This window comes from Ochotona curzoniae, unplaced genomic scaffold, assembly GCF_017591425.1.
Source record: "Ochotona curzoniae isolate NIBS_2020 unplaced genomic scaffold, NIBS_Ocur_1.0 scaffold_3223, whole genome shotgun sequence".
NCBI lineage: Eukaryota > Metazoa > Chordata > Mammalia > Lagomorpha > Ochotonidae > Ochotona > Ochotona curzoniae.
In genome coordinates this window covers 5263703-5287687 of record NW_024467108.1, presented here as the reverse complement: position 1 = coordinate 5287687, position 23985 = coordinate 5263703, and the positions used below count along the sequence as shown (strand labels likewise).

The following is a 23985-nucleotide window of genomic DNA, read 5'->3' as shown; positions in this document are numbered from 1 at the left end:
CACTCACTCCTCCCAGAACCAGCAGCTGACTGCTCTGAGGAGTGAGTTTAGGAGACAGAAAGAACAAGGGGGACTTAGCTCTGTCTCTGCTCCCTCCGCCCTGCAGAAGTCCATCCTTAGCACGCCCACATACACTGCCGCGGGCTTGGAGGATCAGACTTTATTCCTATGAGAGGAAACTTCTGGTTTTACGCGCTTTGCTCTTTCCAGAGAGATAAATTACATAAAAACCCGGTGGTTACAGTAAAGCTTCTTAATTTGCGGAGGGTCACCCACAGTTACCACTTCTATCAGTAAGCCAACGTTCTGATCTCCATTTATTCAACACCCTGAGCTTGTTCCAAATTCACAAGGAGTATTAGTTACTTGACCACTCAAAATCTCAAAAACTATTAGTATCTAGCTCCAAGGTTCTTGGGAGATTAACTACGATACTGGATGTAAGCCTCTTAAAACAATGTTTGACATGCAGTGGCAGACACTAGCTTTTAATATTTATTATTCCTAAACGCCACACACTGTGCTGGATGGAAAGTGAGTTATCAGTTACAGGAAAAACGTAGTGCCTACAGAGTGTGGAGACAGCTAAACGCAGCACCAGCAGCAGTCCCATCACTGTTTCATCAAATCATAACCACTTTAAATTTTTTTAATTTATTTATTAAGAAAAAAACATAAAGAAACTGAGGTCTTATTAAGGTTTTATTGAGGTTTTATTTATTTTTTTTAAAGATTTATTTTTATTATTTTTTTATTGGAAAGGCGGATATACAGAGAGGAGAGACAGAGAGGAAGAGCTTCTGTCCGATGATTCACTCCCCAAGTGAGTGCAACGGCTGATGCTATGCCAATCGGAAGCCAGGATCCAGGAACTTCTTCCGGGTCTCCCACACAGGTGCAGGGTCCCAAAGCTTTGGGCCATCCTCGACTGCTTTCCCAGGCCACAAGCAGGGAGCTGGAAGGGAAGCAGGGCTGCCGGGATTAGAACCGGCGCCCATATGGGATCCCGGGCGTGCAAGGCGAGGACCTTTAACCACTTGCGCCACCGCGCCGGGCCCAAGGTTTTATTTATTAAGGAAAAAAAAAAACATAAAGACTGAGGTATTCTGCTGATTCACTCCCCAAATGCCTGCAGTAGCCAAGGTTGGATCTAACAAAACCCAAGTGCCTAAAACTCTACCTGGGTCTCCAACATGAAAGGAGGAGAAGAAACTACAGAGACGTCGTCACTCCTTGCCTCCAACTCACCACTAGATAGAAGCTGGAATCAAGAGCCAGAAAAAGGACTCAAACCTCTGTACTTCAATATGTGATGTGGACATCCCAGGAGCATCTTAATCAACACAACTAAAAATACTTTTAAACTAGCACTCAAGAAACATATCCGGGGGTAGATTCTGTGGGGGATGTGTGGCCCAAACCCTGTGGAAATTCTAGCCCCACTGGTTAGCTCAAGAGTTGGGGTGGTGATGGACTAAGCTAGGTGTGACCAAGGAGCCTGCCATCAATCACAGGTAAAGGAACTGACAATAGTCTGGACTGGTCAAGGCAGCAGCACCTGAATGTGTATCCTGAATAGGGTGTGGGGTGGGCCGGGCTACAATGTTCACCAGCTCATACAAGGCCAAATAGAAGGCCAGACTTCGCTGGAACCTGGCCTAAAACCCAATGGCATGTATGAAAACTCAGTCTGGGAGTGGATTAAGTGCAGGAACTTGGGAAACTCCACTGGTGAGTCATACCTCCCGCTGGTGAACATGTGGTCCAGACCTGGGGGTCAGACAAGCTGGGCAAAGTAGCTCCAACAGCTGGCTAATATGTCAATTGGTAATGGAACAGGGTATATCAGGAAGGACTGAGCAAACCTTAGCCCACAAGCGAAACTAGAGACCAAGATGGAGTACAGGTCATGCCAGGCTAGGCTCTTGCACCTACTGGTCTGCGTGAGCCAGAAACGCTAAGCCACAGTGTCTAAGGCAGAGTTCAGGACAGGTGAGGGGCTGAGCCACGCTGAGTCAGAGCAACCACTGACATGCATGTGCGTGATCTATGGCTGGGAACAGGCCTGGTTTGGGAGCTAAGGGGACAACCCTAGTTGGGTTGAGGTTCCCACCAAGGGGCGTGTGGCCTGGAATAGGAGCTGCGTTCTGAACGGGAAACAGTCATAGTCTCCATTGGCACAAGTGTGGACTGGGATTGGATGCACTGAGCTGGGCCAGACTCCAACACTCTCTGGTGTCCTGGAAGACCAGGGTAGATGTGAATGGACTAGGCTAGGTCTCAAGCCCTACTGAGCCATGTGTGAGCCATATGTGGGTATGGACGAGCGATGGCTGGGCTGAAACATCCAACAGTAAGAACCAGTTTGTGTTGAAGGCCAGTCAGAAAAAGCCACTGTTCCTGCTAGGACAGGAGGTGGACTGAGTAGTGCTAGCCCATGGACCCCTGGTATGTGTAAAATCTGGCACTGGGAGAGGTTCTGATGGAGAAGCCTGAGCAACTCCTCTGGCAGGACACAGACCCGGCAGGTAAGCGCAAGAAACATGATAAGAAACAGCCCAGAACAGGCCATGGAAAGTTTCCCACTGGCATACATTTGGCATGGGTCAGGAGCAGACCAGGCTGAATCAGTTCATGTCATCCACTGGCAAATCCAAGCACCAGAACAGTGTGGGTCGAGCCAGGTTCGGTCGCAACAAAAACCAGTGCACAATACGGAATGCCAAGGTGAGGTTGCCAGTACCTTTATGTGACCGCAGCACCCAACCAGCATGCGTGAGAACCAGGAATGGAGGGGGTGGAGCTGGCAGGGGGAATATGGAAGGGTTCCCTTGCTGGATAGCTACTCCCACGGGAGAGCATGAGCTGGGATGGGGGCAAACCAGACTAAGCAGGGCTATAACACCTGTGTGCCTCAGGTGGACTAGATCAGGGAAAAGCCAGGCAGAGCTGATTATTCCTACTGGTGCAAACAAAACTAGAGTGGGTGAGGGTTGTTTGGGCTTAGTCACAGCATCAGCTGGCAGAAGCGGGCACTGGGGTCTAATTCTGTCAAGTCAAACCAAAGAACTACCTGGAGAGTGCATAATCCGGGAGTGGGAGAGGTCTGGGAGGGAAATAGTGGGCTCCTTCCTTTTCGGTTACCACTCCCATGGGAGGGCACGAAAACTAGGACAGGGGCTGGGGTGGCTAGACAGACACCCAACAGCATCTGTGTGGGCTGCATAGTGGAGCTGGTTAGATGGAACTAAGCTTTAATACCCATTGACATGTACAAGAGCCGAATGGGTGCTACACATACTGGTAAACCAGGGTAGGGGACGGGCCTGGTGGGGGTTATTGTGGGTTGCTCCAACTAGGCTGCAGCTCCCACTTGTTTATGCGAGGGCCGAGAATGTGCTGGGCAGAGCCAGGCTGGACTGCAACACCCATTGGTTCCAGTGGAAGTCGGGGCTGAAAACAGAATCAACCCAGCGATAGCAACCACCAGCTGATCAGGGCCATGGACTGAGCTGGGCCCTGTATCTGCTAGTACATACAAGAATCTGGTCTGAGAACACCTCAAAGTTTCTTCGGAGATTTCCCCGATCGAAATGCTGGACTCAGAACCCTAACCAAGAAAAGACAGGAAACAGAACAGGTCAATCAACCATCTCAGCTGTATGTTGGCAGCAAAATATTGGGCAAACGGAGACTCTATGAAGGACCTTGTTAGTGAATTCTTCAAAGACCTCATCATGCGTGGAGTGGCAAGATTGGCAGCGATTCATAACTGGTGAACCATCAAAACCACTTGAGCAAGTACCTCAGAGCATGCCCTAAATCCGGGTCCTGGGGTGGGTGGGAAATTCGGTGGGCCTTTTCCCTTAATACCCCCCTTTAAACATGAAGGAAACAATATAGAAATAATAGTCTTACCCATTTTCCTATAGCCCTTGAACCTTTTTACCCTAATTAACTATGTAAATATTGTAAAAAATATAATAAAAAAAATAAATAAAAACACTTTTAAAAAATAAAATAAAAATACTTTTAACAAGAGTCAGCACTGTGGCATGGTAGGCTAAGCTTCTGCCTGTGATACCAGCATCCCATATGGGTGTCAGTTCAAGTCTTGGCTGTTCCACTTCTGATCCAACTCTGTTTTATGTCCTGGGAAACAGCTTAAGATATCTCAAATCTTTGGGTTCTTGCACCCACCATGGCAGACAGGAATACGCTCCTGGCTCCTGGCTTTATTTATTTAGAAAGTAAGGCAACAGATGGAAGATTACTCTTTTCTTCTTCTCTCTCTAATTCTGCCTTCCAAATAAAAACTTTTTAAAAAGTTTTTAAAAATTACTTTTAATAAGCATATGCCATGTCGCAAGAACTGTGGCTATCACATGTAAATCTTTCAAGAAGCTTACGATTGGAAAGGAATAAGAAAAAAAAACCTAGATACAAACTGGCAAATCTGCATCAGAGGTATGCATACGATATTAAAAACTTGGAAGAAGAATTTTAAACTTTGAAAGGGACCACTATGTGAAAACAGGTTAAGCTGCCACCTGTGACATTAATATGCCTAATGGAGGATGATTTGGGTTACTCCACTTTCCATCTAACTAATGCTCCTAAGAAAGCAGCAGATGATGGCACATACAGCTGGGAACCTGCCACTCCTGTAGAAGACCAGGATGGAGTTCCAGGCTCCTGACTTCAGCCTGGCCCAGTCATGGCCATTGCAGCCATTTGAGAAATGAAACGATGGATAGAAGCTTGCTCGCTCTCTCTCCTCGCTCTTTTTCTTACCCCCTCTCTTTTTCCCTCTCAAATAAATAATTTATTTTAAGTAAATTAAATTTAAAATCATTTTAAGTCTGTCAGAGTAATCTCTAGTTTAGTAAATCTAATGGGCAATTTCCAGTTACCAATATATTTGGTCACATCCTCCCCTTAAAAAGCAAGTAAGATAAACAAAAGCAAATCAAAACACACAAACAAACCAAAATCCTTCTTTGTTGAGACTCAGATTCTATAAGAATCTTAAATTGTTTTTCTTTTCTTCTGAGCATTCCCTTTCAGTCACCTTTTCTGATGCCTCCTTCTCTATTTGGCCTTAAAAGTTGAAGATTCGGGCCCAGCACAGTGCCCTAGCGGCTAAAGTCCTCGGCCTAAATGCGCCAGGATCCCATATGGGCACCAGTTCTAATCCTGGCGACCCCACTTCCCATCCAGCTCCCTCCTGTGGCCTGGAAAAGCAGTCAAGGACAACCCAAAGACTTAGGACCCTGCACCTGTGAGAGAGACCTGGAAGAAGCTCCTGGCTTTGGATCGGCACAGCACCAGCCGTTGTGGTCACTTGGGGAGTGAACCATCAGATGGAAGATCTTCCTCTCTGTCTCTCCTCCTCTCTTCTCTGTGTATTTTACTTTGCAATAAAAATAAAATAAATCTTAAAAAAAATAAAAGTTGAAGATTCTCAGCCCCAGCATGATGGTTCAGTGGTAAATCCTCAAATTGCATGTGCCGGGAACCCATATGGGTGCTGGTTCATGTCCCAGCTACTCCACTTCCATTCCAACTCCCTGCTTGTGGCCTGAGAAAGCAGGAGGACCCTGCACCAGCATGGGAGATCCAGAAAACTCTCTTGGCTCCTGGCTTTGAATCCATTGAGCTCCAGCCGTTGCAGTCACTTGAGGAGTGAACCAGCAGACAGAATGTTTTTTTCTGTACCTCCTTCCCTCTGTAAAATCTGCCTTTCCAATAAAAATAAATAAATCTTAAAAAAAAAAAAAAAAAAAAACAGAGATTCTCAAGGCTTGGCTTTTCTTCCCCCTTACTTAGCCTCTTTTTTCTTGCTGTACTGTCCATTTCTCATGTTTCTTATTTCATTATTTCCATGGCTACTTACCAACAGCCTCATATGTGCATCCCTATTTAGGCTTTCCCTGGAAACATCAGACTCATTGATCCATCTGGAATGGATGTCTCAAAGGCATCTTAAACTTGGAATGAGTAAGTCTCAGTTTATAGGCATCTCTACCAAACTGGTCTCATTCCAGGATCCCTCAATCATCTCAGTGTTTTGTATCTTTATCCATCTAGCTACTTCATCTGAGCCAGAAACCCTGAAATCATCCCTGATATTTCTTTTTTTCCTTTATACCTAAAATTCAAGTATCACCAAATTCCAATGGCTTTATCTGCAATCAGTTCTTACTGCAGCCACAGTGGAATTATTAAAACACAACTGATTATATCACTGCTGTGCTAAGAGTCATGCAATGCCATGCCCTGTTCTTTGGGTAAAATCCTTCTATATGTGATACAGTCCCTGCCTACTTCTCCAGCTTCATCTGCTATCATTCTCTCCATCATCACTCTAACCCTCCTTTGGATTCTATAACTTTCACCTTGGTCTTCCAATTGCTAATCTCCTCCACTTGAAAGATACTCTCTTTTTAGCTCCTTTTGTCTTTACCCAGTTTACTTCTTTTCAGCATCTGAATGACAGCTCTAAAAGCCCAGTCCTCAACAAGACCTTCCTCGAGCCCCTAGAACATACTATGTCCTCATGTTGTGCTTTCACAGCCTTTCCATATCCACCATTAGTGTTTAAATATTTATCTGTGAGACTATTTTACCAGTGCTTTACATTTACACGCTCCAAGACAACAAGGAAATCTTTATTTGGTCACCACTGCATTCTCAGCACTTGGATCCTGGAACACTACTCAATAAAATACTTCTGAATAAACAGGTAACTAGGCAACAGTATTTCAGATAACCAAGAATAATGAGACAATATGATGACTAAGTGAAAATAATGGATAGCTTCAGAAATTTTTAGGTAAAGAGCCTTAACTAAGTTGAAAGCAGAACATAGATTTTCGAGGCAAGCAAACTGAAATCTCAACTCGCCTATTTTCTAGATGCTGTGTGCTCATCCCTCACAACCTGTTTCCTCACCCATAAGATGAAGAGGACAAAACAGGGAGCAAAAAACATGAATCACCTGGTGTAACACCATTGATAGCACGTACTTAATTTTGTGGATTCCCAGCCCTCTCTTCTCTGATCACCTCTAGATATAAAACAGTGCTGACCATAGCAGAAATAACTAGTTCAGATTTTTCTTTAGGAAAACCAACAAAGCCTGGATTTAGAAAAGATAAATGAGGGTGAATACAGGTCTTACAAAATATAAGCCACACAAAACAACACACTTGCACTGGTGCTTAAAACACAATTCTATTTGCAGAGAGCTTTTCAGGATTATATCTAACAGATACTACAAGACACATCTGTGCCAAATAAAGCTCACAACATTAGGAAAGTCCTCTTACCTTATGTTCAAATGGAGCACCATAGTAGCCATCATTCAGCCCAAAAATTATCTCATTTTGGTTGCGGGCATGAATCTAAAAAAGGTAGAAAACATACTATCAGTGCCTGTCATTCCAATCATATGTTGATCTGATTAAAGTACAAGTTACTTCACTGCTGAGGAACAGGCCGGTTTCATCTTAAACAAACTAGCAGAAAAATCTCTTAGCCGAGAGCAACCCAAATACGGATGACATTCTTCACAGGATCAGAAAAAAAAAATCTTAAAATTCATATGCATATAGCAAAGACCAAAGACCCTTAAGACAAAGAAAAAAGAGAATAAAGCTGGAAGCATCACGCTGTCAGGTTTTCAGACATTCTATATAACAAAAACAGCACAGTACTGGCACAGAATAGACACACAGACCAACAGATCAAAATAAAAACTGTAGAAATGAATTCATGTATCAACAACCACATTACCTTTGACAAAGAAGCTAACAACATAACCTAGAGACAGGACAATCTCGTCAATAAATGATGCTGGGAAAACTGGGTATTCAAATGCAAAAGACTGAATCCATACTGCTCCCCAGACCCCTATTCCTCACACTAAACAGAATCAACGCAAAGTGGATCAATGAAAGGGACACAGCAGCTTCCTGGCCCAATTTCTAAACCCCCATGCCCAATATATGCTACTCATCTGTGAAGGGTCTCGTGCCTGAAGGCTTGATAGGCAAGCTGCTGTGAGCAGAAGGTATTCAGGAAAATCCAGGTAAGCTTCTTCAGCAGTATCACAGTTTTCTTCTAAGATTGATTTACATTTAGATCTTTGATCCATTTTGCTGCTGGGGGTGAGGAGAGGTGTTGTGTGAACTCCAAAGCTTACAGAGCAGTGCCAAGTGAAGGTTTGATTTGGACTGGGCAGCGGGAAGACTATAGTCTTGCCCTGCTGTGGAGATCATAATAATCCAAGAGTATTTTTCCAGGGGCCTGGGATGATGGCTCAATAACACTGCTTTGGACATTGATCTCCCAGTTTGGAAAGTTGCCAGCAATCCTAGCCCCAAACTTACAAAAGGAATTCCAGTCTCATCCCATTGGTTCTGTTGTAGAATCCAAAAGCCCACCCATTTTCTAAGTAATTAAGAGACCATCAATGGGGAACTTACCTGTAGGTTCCCCGCCCTACAAGGAGGGGTCAGGGAAGGCTTAAAATCCCAAGACCCTTCCTCAAACCTTTGGTGTCTCTCTCCCTCATCTTTCAAGAGGCACCCCACCTCCAGGCTTCCTTTCCAGAGGTGCTTCCCCTTCCCTCTCCCTTCCCGGCTCACCCGGTCCCTTTGCAAATAAACTTTTCTGTCTGCAAAAAAAAAAAAAAAAAAAAAAAAAATCCAAAAGCCTGGGCTGGACATTGGGGTAGTAGTAGAAGTAGGAGGTAGGAGGTGGGAATCCAACACAGCCATTCTCTACCTGGAACTCCCTTAATGAAGTGAGTAGATCTGCTTCAGGGACCAGAACCTGAGGATGGTGGGTGGTCTGGCCTCAGCACACAGGTTTTGTGATTAGAGCACCTAGGATGCTAACTCCTGTCCACCAAAGCAACATCTCAGAGCAACGATGACAATGTGGGGCCACTGAGCTGAGCTGAAGTTTTCCAGCTCCAGAGGGAATTCTGAACCGAAGATAGGCAAGCCCTATGTCCCTAATCAGCAAAAAGTAACTACAGAAAATAGGATAAATCTGTATGTACCTTGCAGCAACCCTTAAAGTCAAAAGTCTCTGAGAGGGGATGAAACAGGACAGATAGCCAGCTTAGAGTTACAAGCTGAAAGCCACACTCCTCTTGCTCTTTATAAATCCCACCTGCCTTGATTTTATCAGTCAATGACCCTTCCTCTAGGATCTACACCCCTCAATAGGGATCTGTGACATTGTTATGAAACCATTCTCCTTCCCATATGAAGACTGGCAACATGGAGGGGCGATCTCTCTCTTCCTGTGTACATAAAAAGAAAGGGCAGAAACATTTCCCCCTCTGTCACTACTCCCTTCAAATTCTCCACCACCAAACTTGCCCCACATGTACCTGTGATCACCTCATCTTTTAAATAAACTTTTAAAAAAATTACAATAGGCTCAGCACGGGAGCCTAATAGCTAAAATCCTCGCTTGTATGTGCCAGGATCCCATATGAGCGCCGGTTCTAAAATCCTGGTGGCCCCACTTCCCATCCAGATCCCTGCTTGTGGCCTGGGAAAGCAGTTGAGGACGGCCCAGGGCCTTGGGACCCTGTACCCACATAGGAGACCCGGAAGAAGCTTCTGGCTTTGGATCAGCTCAGTACCAGTCATTGCAGTCACCTGGGGAGTGAATCAGCAGACGGAAGATCTTCCTCTCTGTATATCTGACTTTCCAATAAAAATAAATATATCTTTCTTTAAAATTACAAAAAAAACAAAAAAAAGGTTGGGGGGAGGAGCTGTAGTAGTGGCATAGCAAGCTAAATCCTCCACCTGTAATGGCAGCTTCCCATAAGGGAACTGCTTTGAGTCTAGACAGTCCATTCCCTTTTAGCTCCCTGCTAACAGCCTGGGAAAACACGTGAGAGATATGGAAGAAGTTCCTGGCTCACAGCTGTGGACCAGCCCAGCTCTGGCCATTGAAGCAATTTAAGGAGTAAACTAGTGGACTGAAGAACTCTATGTCCGTCTGTCTGTCTCTCTTTCTCTCTTTCTGTAACTCTGACTTTGAAATGAAATTTGAAAGTCTTTACAAAGTGGGGAAAGCACTCCAGCATGATGGCTCAAATGACTAATCCTCTGCCTGCAAACACCAGCATCCTGTATGGTGCCAGTTCATGTGCCAGCTGCTCCACTTCCAATACAAGGCCCTATTTATGGCCTGGGAAAGCAGTGGAAGATGGCCCAAAGCCTGGGGACCCTGCACCCACGTGGGAGACCCTGAAGAAGCTGCTGGCCAGCTCTGGCTGTTACAGCCATTTAGGGAGTGAATGAATGGAGAAAGGTATCTCTCTCTGTCTCTTCCAACCCCACCTTTCTGTAATTCTGCAATTAAAATAAATCTGGGGTCTGGCACCATGGCTGAACAGGCTAATCCTCCACCCTGTGATACCAGGCTAATTCTCCACCCACTTCTGATCCAGATCTCTACTGAGAATATCTCAAGTGCTAGGGTCCCAGCAGCAGATCTGTCTCTCCTTCTCTCTGCCAATTTGCCTTTCCAATAAAAATACAGGCCAATGTTTAAAAAGAAAGACAAAAAGATAAATGCTAATGGGCATATAGACAAAAGGTAATCCTAATAGACTGTTCATAGGAATACAAAACGAAACACTCAACATGAAGAACAATATGAAGGTTCCTCCAAAAAACTAAAACTGGACATGACCCAGTGGTTTCTCTTCTGGGTACATAGCCAAAGAAATGAAATCAGCATCTGAGATATCCATACTTGAATGTCCATTACAAGGTTATTAGCAACAGCTAAGACATGGAAACATCCTAGGAGTTCATCAATGGATGAATGCATAAAGAAAAGTATGGTATATATTTTTGCAAGGAAATATGATTATGTCATAAAAAATTAAAGGAATGCTGCCATCTACAGTAAAATGGATGGGCCTGCTGATCATTGTGTAAGTCAAGTAAGTCAAATCACACAACGACAAATAAAGTTGCATTTTCTTTCAGATGTGGAATTTCCATCTCTGTGATTTTAAAATACTGACTATTAGAGGCTGGGAAGGGTATGAAGAAGAGAAAATAGAAGGAGGTTGAATAATAGCTAACAAAATACAGCAAGGTAAGCATAATGACTTCTGGTGTTTTGTAGATCAGTGGAACTACATACCCCAAAGTAATGTATTAGTTTATATTCTCCATAAATACTTGGAACCAAGGAAATGATAGTTCCAAACACAAACACAAAGAATTAGAAAGGCTAGTTGCCTGTAATAATTGGTTAATGCCATATCTATGTGCTGAAATAACGACTATACCTCTTGAAAATATACCAGGACTACATATTAATCCAGAATTGTAAAATAAAGGTTTTTTAAAAGTAAAATAAACTTTTTTCTTTATTATCATTATCATTTTATGATACAGTTCCATAGGCTCTGGGATTCCCTTACCCCTCCCCATTCTCTTCCCCACTCCCACTGAGTTCCCTTGCATTATTACAATAGTTTAGTTCTTCATAAACAGTCTTAAGTCCCTCATTGTGGGCATGGACAATGGCAGAGAGTCCAGCATCCTAATGTCAAGATATAGTTAATAGTTTCATTGAAAGTCCATCTTTGATCTGAAAGTAGAGATGCTTATCGCATTGTATCCTCAATCCAGTCTACTAATCTATGATGTTTGATTGAGCTTAAGCAATTTACATTCAGAGTTAAATATACATAGGTGGTACTTTGGTCCCGTCATTTTAGGAATGGGTTGTTCATTGATTTAGTCTTCTGTTGTTATTTTACTGGGATGTTCTTCACATTTGCCTTTGGTTTTGGTAGTTGCTATTCCTTTTTCTGTCAAGAGAACATCTTGAAGTGTCATTTGTAGGGCAGGTCTGGAAGAGGCATATTGTTTTAGCTTTTCTTTACTCTGGAAGAATTTTATTTCACTTTCAAAGACAAAGGAGACCTTTGCTGGGTATGTTATCCTGGGCTGACAATTTTTTCTTTTAGAATCTTGAATAAGTCACTCCATTCTCTTCTGGACTATAGAGTTTCCTGTGAGAGGACTTCTGTGCATTTAATTGGCATTCCTTTATATGTCAATTGATTTTTTTTTCACATGCACATTTAAGGATCTTTTCCTTATGTTCGATTGAAGAGAGCTTGATTATCATGTGTTGTGGTGAAGATCGTTTTTGGTCACCCCGGTTGGGAGTTCTGTGCTCCTCCTGGATGTTGTTTCCCAATCACTTTCTCTAGATGAAGGAAATTTTCCTTTATTATTTCATTAAATGTATTTTTAATCCCAAGTTCTCTTTTTACGCCTTCTAGAAATCCCATAACTCTTGTATTTGGCCTTTTAATAGTGTGTTTCAACTCCTCAATACTTTTTTTAGCTTGACCCAGCTCTGCTTCTAGCTTTTTGATTGTTTTCTCCTGGTGACAGGAAATATCTTCCAATTCTGAGATTCTTCTTCTGCCTCATTGATTCTCTTATGGAGAGTTTCCACTGAATTTTTAATTTGCTCTATTGCGTCCTTCATTTCCAATGATAATTCGGCTGGAATTTGTTTCACTGTTGCTCTTTCCTGTGTGACATCCTCCTTAACTCTTTGAACTCTTTGAATTCCTGTATGTGCCCCTCATTGTTGATCAGAAGCTTTACAATGAGTTTCCTGAATTCTGTATCCCCCATTTTCTCAATGTATTCCTGAGCTAACTCTGAGGTTGGCAAGGGCTTTTGCTCCTTTGCAGTGAAGTCTTCAGTAATATTCATTGTGCCTTTTTGTTCTTGGTCATTATACTTCTGGTTAGCGGATTACTCTTGGGGCAGGTTTCATAGCTGTGTCATCCACAGGTCTACAATTCGATTTTACTTATTGTGGTTGGTACCCAGTTCTATGTTTGTAGTCACTTGTGCTACCCTCTCCAGCAAGCTCCAGATAGGACTCTCATGTTAGACTTCTACCACAGTCTCTGTAGCCACAGCTCCTGGCTCACCACTCTCCACCTCCTGTGACACGGTGCTGAGCCTGCACTGTTGTCTGTACAACCTTTTCCCCAATTCTGTTTTGAGCAGTTTACAGGATTAGGGAAGACATCAGATGTCCTAAATAGCTAGAATGTTGTTGGTTCTGGTCTTCTGGAATCTGTTGGCCATTAGATCTAAGGCCACACGGATCTATTTTCATCATGCTGCATGTGAAGTTCTGGCCACTGGTGCAGTTGAGATCACTGCTTACTGAATGCCACTGGCGTATTTGGTCACTGCAACAGCACACCATTGTATCTGCTGCTTTCGCATGTCCGTTGGTTTTCAGGTGCCCCTCTGCTGTCAGTCTGTCTTCTCATAATTCCTGGAATGTGCCCTCTGCTTCACACTGGCTAATGTTTCTCCATTTACTTAAACATGTCTTTACCCTATTCCATCATCTTGATTCTTCCATAAAATAAATGTATAAAATGAAGATAACAATGAAACTGTCATGAGCTCCGAGGTACCTTTTCACACATATTTTCCCCAAATCGACAAATACTTCATGAGGTTGGAACAGCTAATCGCAAAGACCAGATTATTTAGAGAACTACAATATGTTCTCTGATTCACCCCTCAACAAACACCATCTAGTAAATCTGTAACAGTGCTTTCAACAACATGAAACACTAAAAAAAAAAACAAACTGTCAGTTTAATACCATTTTGCATTGTCAGACCTTTAAAAACAATATTATCTAAACCCTAAAGTCTTAAGTGCCTGCTTAATTGTTGCCTACTTCTCTCTTTCAGATGCAACTGATGTGAGCTTCAGTTAGGAACACCCAAAATAAAACTTCAGCTAAAGATGGGAAGAATAAAATTTTAAAAATTAAAGAGCTGAGATCTGAAATAATTCAACACAGTATTAGGAGCCCAAGCATGAAATATAAAAATAGATTTCGTTCCTTCAAAAAGAGTTGTGGCTATTGAAAAAAAAATGCTTTGGTTATGAGGGATTAAAATGAGACTCCAAAACACAAAAAAGAAAGCAGGGATTACCAAGACACAATACTTGTCTTCTTCTTTCTCTAATCCAGGGAGCAGTCACCAAAGCGAGCAACAGAATACTCCTGGGAACATTTTTTACCAGCTTTCCATATCTCCTACCTCTTATTACAAAAACAAAATAAATCCCACACATTCAGTTTATCTACATCATTTTTACTACCAAAAGATAAGACCGGAATTATAAATTTATTATGAAAACAATAAATCAACATCCAGAAGTTCTTCAACTTTTAACAAAGAAAGTGAAAGCATTATAAAATTGGTTTCAAGATTAGATGGGATATGAAATTTTATAAAATATTATATACACATATATATTCAGGAGAAGAAAAAAAAATTATTCACCAAAATGTTAACAATGGTTGTAGCTGGATAGAAATCACATGTAATTTTTTGTTCTTTTATATATGCATACTAATAACAATAATTGTAAGGATTTTGCAACATTTTTAGTGTCTTCTTTATGCTGATCTGTGTTAAAGATTTTGTATAATTTTTAGTCTTTTCTCTGTGCTGACCAAAATTTCCCAAAGTGAACACAAAAGATGCATGGTACTTTTTTTTAAAAGGTTAGAAGATTTTCTTTTGAACTATTACTTTTGTTTTTTATTTGAAAGGCAGAGACCAAAAAAAAAAAAAAAAAGACACTGACAAAGAAATAAACTTTCCCTCTGCTGGTTCACTCCCCAGTGCTGGCAAGAGTCAGATACAGCCACATTAAAGCCAGGAGTCTGGAATTCCATTTAGGTCTCTCTTGAGTTCAAGTACTTTAGTCATATCCTGTGTGGCTTAGAGAATGCATTATCAAAAAGCTGAGATTGGAAGTGGACCCAGGACTTGAATCCAAACACTCTGACATAGTAAGCAGGCATTCCTAATAGTGTCTAAATTGTTGTTAAACATCTGCCCAGAACATGTGCTACCTTTAAAGTCGGGAAAAAAAATACACATTCACACACACACACACATCCCTGCTTTTCAAATAGTTTCTTTTCACACTAACAAGTATATATTGAATAAATATCAAGAAAACATAATGGATGTGACTAACATTTTAAAGTTCATTTAATAGTAATAGCATCACAAAACAGAAAGAGCATTTGCACCATACTGAGGTATATCTTTATACCCCACGTGTGTGTGTGTGTGTGTGTGTGTGTGTGTGTGTGTGTGTGTGTGTGTCTGTGTGTGCTGATGTCATACAACACAAACTCTATCTGGTACTAATTAATGAATTTCTTAAACTTTCTAAAACTCAACTGCCTCATCTGGAAAATAAAAATAATTTCACACTTCAAAACTTGCTCTAAATGTTAACTCTAATAACCTATGTCTGGGAATGGCAAGTAGCTCTCATTTCAAAAGCAACTCTAGTTGCCAGCTGTATACTGCAATATTGTGTTAGGGTTATGGAGCTACTTTTGAGCTCAACTATGAGAATGCTGTAATTGATTACCTTTATCAGCAGAGAAGAAGACCAATTCATCACTCTGTGCTCAGTAAACAGTGACTCTTCATATTCCTGCAATAACTCAACTATATTGGTCAAAAGACAGGTGTTTAGGAGCTGACACTGCGGCACAGAGTCTAGCAGCAGTTTGGGATGCCAGCATCCCACATCAGAGTGCTGGCTTATTCAAGCTCCAGCTGCCCTGTTGCTTCCAATCCAGCTTCCTGCCAATGCACATAGCAAGACCAGGGAAGGTGGCGTAAGCACCTGGACTCCTGCCATCCACACTGGAGATGGAGTTTCTGGCCCAGTCCCAGCTGTTGCAGCCATTTGAGGAGTAAATCAGCACTTGGAAGTTTTCTCCCTTCCTCCCTCTGCCTTTCAAACAAACATTTTTAAAAGAGAAAGAGCATATTCCTTACTTCAACTTGATTTTCATATTCTAGGACTGAACATCCCATTAGAAAGGACAGAATGAAGTGAGAAAGCTAATCCTTTCCTATACAGTTCTCTTAAGTGAGCAGCATAGGGTGCTTCTTTGTAAATTCGTCCAAAATTTGTTTAAATCAGGCAATGACTCAAGCATAACAATGTGAGTTAGTAACGTTACATAAATAAATAATTATGTAAATAACTAACATGAAGTCACTCTTAGGGAAATATAAAGATTGAAGAATCAGTGTAACAATTAAGTTAGTTTTGAGATGGCAACTACTTGAAACCAGAGTCTAAAAGTTACCTGCTGACCCAAGTATTTCAGCCCATCCAAATAGACCTTCCATTCAATCAACAGCTGATAGACATCCTCCTTGCCACCCCATATCTTCACCACAAAGCAAGACACAGATGTATCAAGACGGTCTGGCATTATTCCAAAATCTAGGCTCCGCCACGTTGGATTCTGTTGATGAAATGGAAGACATGCTTTAGAAAGACTCTAATTTGTTTACAATTATTTCAATTACTTGGTGAGTCACTTAAAAAAGAAAAAGCCAAGACCTCATGAATATGTTAAACTGCAAACTTAAATAAAACAAGAAGACGTGCCAATTAACACAAAGGGATGATAATGATACTTGCTCTGCTTACTTATTATAGTCATTAGAGGGAGCATGTATTCCCATCTCTCACTGGCACAGCTCATGTGGGAATTCATTCAATGCTTAACACAAGATTACTAAGAGGCAAAATATAAACAATTCCCCCAAAGAGCTGCCAGTGTAGGCTAGATTCAGATCACTATTTAAACAATCACACTGTTTCACAAAATGTCCAAGATTATTATACAAAACTTACATAGTAGCATGGAAAGTAATAGGGCAAAGGATGTAAAACTTGGCTTTTAGAGTATAATTTCACCTGATAAAACAAGCAATTTCAGTCAAAAGAAACAGATACACAAAAATTCAGAGGTATAGATGGCATGGTTATGGTCAGGAAAGTAAGAACAGTTGCTGGAGCACACAGTACGAAACACACAACTGGAGAATGAAATACAAACTAAACTGATGGATCTTCTATGCTTTGCCAGGAGGCAGCACCTGGTACAAGCTTGGAGCACTCTGAAAGATTTTTTAAGTTAAAAATGGGGTCAACAGTTTCTCTCTTTCTCTCTCTCTCTCCCTCTGTCTCTCTTTCTCTCTCTCTCTCTCTCCTTTTAGGAGACACCCCAATTCCCTGATCATTCCTGGGAGGTATACTATAGTAATTTCATTTAGGCATCAATTTATATTAGATTTGTATAATAACTAAATTTCTACCATCCAAGAATTGCAACCTAGGTTCAACAAAATTCTATTCTTATTTGATCCTCCTAAATAACATCCTTGATAAATAGGAAAGCTTCATTTAATCATGACGAAAACAATGTCTAAAAATAAACATACAAGAAATGTTAAAGTAAATCCTTCAGGCTGAAGGGGAACCCTGGGTCAATGAGGAGTGAGGGTACTGGTAATGTACTCAGCAGACAGAAAAGGCTATGTGGCCCAAGGAGTGAATGAAAGGCATTCACTGCCTGCATTTCTGATGCAGGCAGACTGGACGTCTGGCTACTCAACTGTCCCAGGAGAACAAACAACTAAAATTGCTGGCTGAACCTCTTTTTAAAATAGAAATAATCACCATCATTACCAAAGTATTTGCAAGCTAGCAAGGAAAGAATCCAGGATAAGTGGAAATGTAGAGGGATTTTGTCACAAAGCACAAAACAAATAGATGTATACAAACCTAGGACTCCCCTTTGGCTCTTAAAGGGAGATGAGGCTCAGACCCAGACCTCATCCAGGTCTGAAAGAAGCTTACATTGAGCTGGAACCATAACAAGACTCTACAACCACACTGAGCATGAGTGAAATGGAACTAAATTCACCCAAACCATATCCTATAAGTGCCTTCCATGGGCCAGGCTGCCAAGAGGAAGGTTCCTCAGAAGAACAAAATACACAGAATGCAGCACAGAGGCTAATGAAGCAAAATACGGAAAGGGAGGTTTAAAAACAGGCACACCAGAGAGAAAAGATCCGATCCGCAATTAATAAGCAGTCCCAAGCAAGAGAAGATAGATCAAGGAGAAAGGCTATATTTGGATAGAGAGAGTAACAATTCCCTAGACAGATTCTAAGAAACACCAATTCTAATTCACCAGTTCAAAAACACCCAATAGACCACAATCAAAATCAATGAAAGTAAAAGCCAGTCAGGACACATAAAAGTGAAATTATAATACATCAAAGCAAAAGGATGGAGCTGCCTGAGAAGCCCTTGAAGAGAATCGCAGACCAACCACTCACTTCTCAACAGTCAAAGTGGGCAGCCAAAAGGAAGTGGAATTTTATTTTTGCTGCCTTGACAAAAATTAGATGACAATCTAAAACTCCATATCCAGTGAAAATATTCTTTCTGAATCAGAGTAAACTAAATACATTTTTGGGACAGGACAAGAGAACATCTGAGTATGACCCCCAACGTATGATCATCAAAGTAAGTTTTTTTTTTTTCTTTTAATTTTCATTGGAAAGTCAGATATACAGAGAGAAGAGACAGAGAGGAAGATCTTCTGTCTTCTGATTCACTCCTCAAGTGATTGCACCAGCTGGAGCTGAGCTGATCCAAAGCCAGGAGCACATGGAAAGTGAACCAGGGGACTGAACACTTCTTTGCAAGAAATGTGGATAGCACAAAAATATTAATATGAGACAAAAATCTCAGGGTGGAAATGGGGGGGGGGGGGCCAGAAGGAGATTTTTGATTGGGCACACTGAGCAGTTCAGCAAGTATTTCTTCAAAACAGCAAAAATGAGCCCAGCACAGTAGCCTAGCAGTTAAAATCCCTCGCCTTGCATGTGCCAGGATCCCATATGGGTGCTGGTTCGATCCCAGTAGCCCCACTTCCCATACAGCTCCCTGCTTGTTGCCTGAAAAAGCAGTTAAGGACGGCCCAAAGCCTTGGAGCCCTGCACTTGCCCAGGAGTCCCAGAAGAAGCTTCTGGCACCTGGCTTTGGATCGGCTGAGCTCTAGCCGGTGCAATCACTTGGGGAGTGCATCAGCAGACAGAAGATCTTCCTCTCTGTCTCTCCTCTTTGTATATCTGATCTTCTAATAAAAAATAAATAAATCTTTTTAAAAAATTAATAGTAACAATAATAATATTGAACAATACAATCAAAAACAGTTTCAGGGCTCTGGAAGTTAACCACAGTCATACGGAAAATTGAGAAATGATTATTCATAAAGAACTACTAAGTTCAGGTCAAGAACAGGGGAGTGTATAGCATTCGTACCTAGGGTTGCTTTTATGTATGCCTAACCTGTTTGGGCTGCAAAGTTGTTCCATTTGAGGAAGAGCGTAAGTTTAAAACTCAGCAGCTCCACTGCTAGACAGGAGTGACGTGATCTGGCGTGCAGCATGGAAAAAACTCCTAGCAATGCTGTCAGTTATCACTAGCAACCTCAGAGACAAGTGGACAGGGAAGCAGAGCAATTCAGCTAGCCTGAGGTGATGATCCTAGTTGGAACAAGCAAAGGACTGACACGCTAGACAGACATTCAACAGGAACATCTAGAAAATGAGGCAACTCCAGGACGCTGTGGTACTCGATCCATGCGTGCACACAGGAGAGCCTAAGGAGGATCCAAATGATCCCCACCACCCAGCCAACTGTGAGCTGCACATAAGCACACAGAGGACCTGAGAAGGCCCAGTGGAAAGTCAAAGTTCAGGAATGTTTCAATGCTGTCTGCACTTGAAGCATTCTCCCAATCTGTCAGGAATAGTTACTGGCTTGATACATCCAAGCACAACGTGTGTCAAATCCTTGGCTGATCACTGAGCTATGCAGACACTGGAATCATTACTAGAAATGCAGATGAGCTTAGGGACCAAAGACAATCAACCAGACAGAACCCATGACTTATACAGTCATTGTTAAGTTACACAATCCCTCTCCTTGTCTTGGAAACCTCAGTAATAAAAACTAGAACTATTACCTCACAGGATTTTATGGTGCTTAAATAGAAGAACAACAAATTATGGTAATAGCTACCATTTTCATTTTAAGTATTATACAAAGCCAGGTAATACTTTAAAACACAAGAATGCATGATCTTGCCTCTATATGCATCCGATCCATTGAGTAAGTCAGCCCTGCTGATTCCAACAAGTCTTTACAAAGTAACATTAACTTCAATAATTAAGAGAAAATGGCATATTTCATAAAATTCAAAAACTATGAATCATGAGATACATTATTTTTGTATAACTGAAAATAAAGAATTGACTTAATGATGTATGCAGAACTCAGAGATATTAAAAAATGAAAAAACTCAGACACCTTAATCAATGAAATACAAAAGTCAAGCATCTTGTCTAATGTCTGCTAGTCAAAATAGTACCAGATTAAAGCCAGGTCTCTAGAATTTTTCTTGTATTCTTTTTGGTTGTTTTGGGTTCATTTCGCTTTCTTTCTACTCTCTAGAGAAGTAAAAATTGAGAACAACAGACCTTAACAAAACGCCAACAATTTCCTTATTTCAGATTCCAGCCAGAAGCAGAAAGAGAAGTGAGCACTCTGCTCTCCACTTGTGTCCTACTTGCTGCTCCATCACCACTCAACAGCTGATAGGGCAGACACAGGTAAGTCATTCAAGTTACTTCAAGACTGAAGCATTCATTCCAGGTTAGTCAGGAAGGAACGGGTCTTTATCAGTTTGCCCAGTGGGTCTGTCACCTTCAACTAAACCTACTCCTCACATGATTAACAGCAATCATATGACAGCCTCATACACAGCTTTTCTTTAGCAGGGACTACTACAGTATGAAGGAGGAAGCTACACAAAAACAGGGTGTCTTCCAGTTTGTACATCCCCAAAACGTTAGAACTAATAGGGATTTCTGAACTTGTCTAATCCAACTGAAGCTTAAAAATGAGGAAGCTGAGGTCGGTGACTAGGATGTTTCCCTGCACTCCCCCTACCCGCTTGTCTCCTGGTGACCATTTGTCTGACCACCTGGTTTCAGTTCGAATTTCACTTCCTCAGATCACTCCTGAGCTACCAGAGTCCAACACTGAACCAAACTTGTGTAAAAATGGGTCGGCCCTACCAAGTGGATGATATAATACACTAGATACAGAGTAAACATCCAGATATTTGCTGAATATCCTACTCCCTATACTCCAATGAAAGAAGAGCTAATCATTTTGAGGTCAAAAATAACTAAATTTAAGGGCAAAATCAGAAAGCATGGCCTAAGAGTCCTTCAGAAAAAGGTGATCTACTCTCTCATGTAATCTGAATTATGCTTTATAAGCAGAGAATGAAAAGCGTTTCACTCATTTTTACTACGTAACTATATATTCTTATTTAATCTTCAAAAAATTTGACTCCTTTGACATAGACCACAGTATGTTAACTTTTCAAAGGAGAAACTGATGCCAGGAACCATAAAGTAACTTGTCTACAGTCATCCAGTTGGTTGGATCTGAAACCAGAAGAGGAAGTCTAAATTCGACTCAAAGACAGGAAATTAGTAGGTAACTTTCATATCTGAAGTGGGCCATGTGGCTGGGGACCATTCAGCAAAGAGCAACTGGGCTTAATATCCCAAGTATCCCCTGAAGAGACCATTCTAGTCCAATAATTATGTCCTTATGATAACTAAGTCCTTAAAAAGGTTAAATAATTTCTCCTTACGTAAAAACTGGGAGAGGGGAAAACCAAAAACAGATGCTGTGCCTATCAAAAGCACAAATGATAAAAACTTTATTTAACTGGAAGTCAACAGACCACTGTCTCCATGAAGCCTAGAATAGTCAAAAAACAGACAACAAAAAATGGGCTTGAGTTAGACCTAGCATAACTTATTTTTTTTATCTGAAATATACTGGTCTATTCTTAGTTGGTAGTAACAGGAATTTTTTCCAGAATAAGCAGCTCATTAAAAAAATAAATAAATCTAAATAGCCAATAAACACAGAAAAGCCCCCAGCTATAACAGTCTATGAGGAAACATAAATTAAAAATCACAATATGCCACAATATGCTGCCAGAATGACTAAAGTTTAATTCCAAATTTGGGCAAGGAAATGGGATAGCTAACAACCTCACCCTGCTAATAGGGATGTAACTGGTACACACTCTTTGGGAAACTATTTGACAACATATACTAATATGGAACATAACTTACAACCAAGCAACTCCACACCAAAGGATGTGGATGTGGAAAATGCAGCATTCAAATGTCTAGCAAAGGATACATTCAACAGAATTAATGAATTATTACATGCAACAGCAGAAAAACCTTCCCAAACATTAAGTTGAGAAAAAGATTACCTGCTATACAGAAGCTACAAATCTGGCAGAACTGACCTACACTGACAGAGGTCAGGCAAGCAGTTCTCTTCCAGTGGAGACCGAGACAAAACACATTGATCATGTTCCATTTCTTGATCTGGTTATATTGATCTGTTCCCTTTGAAATATCATCAGACTGTCATTTATACATGCAAGTTACATCTCAATGAAAATTAGTGAAAAAAATTGTTAAAGACCCAATAATAAGGAACATTTGGAGATGGCCTAAGAGATAAATTAAATGAAATGATCTCTTTCTCATGTAATTTCAGGTCCTAAAGTGTTAAGGGCAGGGAGCTGGAAGACTTTCCAGGTCTTCAAATTGTGCTGAGAAGGTAGTCATTTACTTCCTTGTATGTAGGATCATCTCTGAATAAAATATGTGTTCTCTAAAAAATGAATAGTATAATTTCAAATTTCACTATCAGTGTAATGATACACCATAAAAAGGATGAAAAAATGACCCCATCCAAAGGAAAGAAAGGAAAGGCTTGGTGACTGTATCTGAAGGGCTACATTGTATGGCAGAGACACAGATGCTTTAGCAGGTGCTTATTAAATTTTCTGAAGCACTTCAGAGGAATCTTGGAAGTTATTTCACGTGGCTGGACAACATAGGTTGCCTTTATCAGTCAATACATCTCCACAGCAGAGCTTTTGTCAGTCTTCTCTGTACAAAGACTTTCCTTCATACTTTTACAGAATAGCTGCCAGACAATGAGCAGTAATTCTTAAGTTGACACACTCAGACACAGGCAGACACAGCCTGCCACACATTCAAAGACCATTGTTAAATATTTTAACTGTACAGACTCAAATGACTTCTACTTTTATTTAACCTCCACATTCCACATCATGTCTAGATAGAGCAAAATATTCAAGAACTAGAATCTTCTACTGACTGGCTAACATATCCACTGAAAGCACAGGAGCAAAATATCAGGGTATTTATAGTTTTGGAAAGTTCATTGCTGATTAACTGCCCACAAAAGAATCTAGAATCATTACTACCATTGCTTATTACTGTGACACTATTTGATAACAAAATGTATGTTTACAAGAAGCATAATCAAGAATTCATAGCTTTCCAACTTTCGTAAAACATAAGATACCTCACTGAACTTGCATACTGGTCTTATAATCAGTAACAGCCCAATGAACTCCTTCCTTCACCTCATTACCACTGGTCAGACCTCACATCTCAATTTCAGAATTACTTGCCAATAGAAATTTTTCCTAACTCTTCTTTCCAAACTGATATAAGTAACACTCTTACTTTCAAAGAATCCTATTCTTTCCTGTCACTATAACAGTCTGCCTGTGTTGATTCTCTCACACTCCCTGCAAATCAGGTAGTTAAACAAACTAAAGGTGAAAAACCTTGAAGATGATGCAAGTATATAACTGGACATAAAACACACATGCTCACACACATATACAGAGAAAGAGAGGTTAACCATTAATTCATTTGTTCACAATTCAACTGAACCATAAACTTGGTTGAAAAGTAACTCAAGCCAATATTTAAAAATATGTGTGCAGTTCAGTTTGTTCCTCACAGATTAAAACAACTTAGTCACAATTCCAACAGAAGTTTATGGGTCTGACACATTATGCCACGTT

At 41.0% G+C, this 23985-nt stretch overlaps 1 protein-coding gene and 1 long non-coding RNA gene across 3 annotated transcripts in view; both read right to left on the bottom strand.

Moving 5' to 3' along the window:
- Nucleotides 1–23985, bottom strand: part of UVRAG (UV radiation resistance associated) — a 292819-nt gene that overhangs the window by 224692 nt on the left and 44142 nt on the right. For both annotated transcript variants that reach the window (XM_040963924.1, XM_040963925.1), the window contains exons 4-5: nt 16249–16410; nt 7332–7406 (exon numbers count right to left, since the gene is read on the bottom strand). In XM_040963924.1, coding sequence (XP_040819858.1) covers nt 7332–7406; nt 16249–16410 — 237 coding nt within the window. The remainder of the gene's footprint in view (nt 1–7331; nt 7407–16248; nt 16411–23985) is intronic.
- Nucleotides 17264–19919, bottom strand: LOC121145219. Its single transcript, XR_005881992.1, has 3 exons — nt 19906–19919; nt 17524–17526; nt 17264–17435 (listed from the first exon to the last, which is right to left on the bottom strand). It is a non-coding gene; the product is annotated as an uncharacterized LOC121145219 (long non-coding RNA).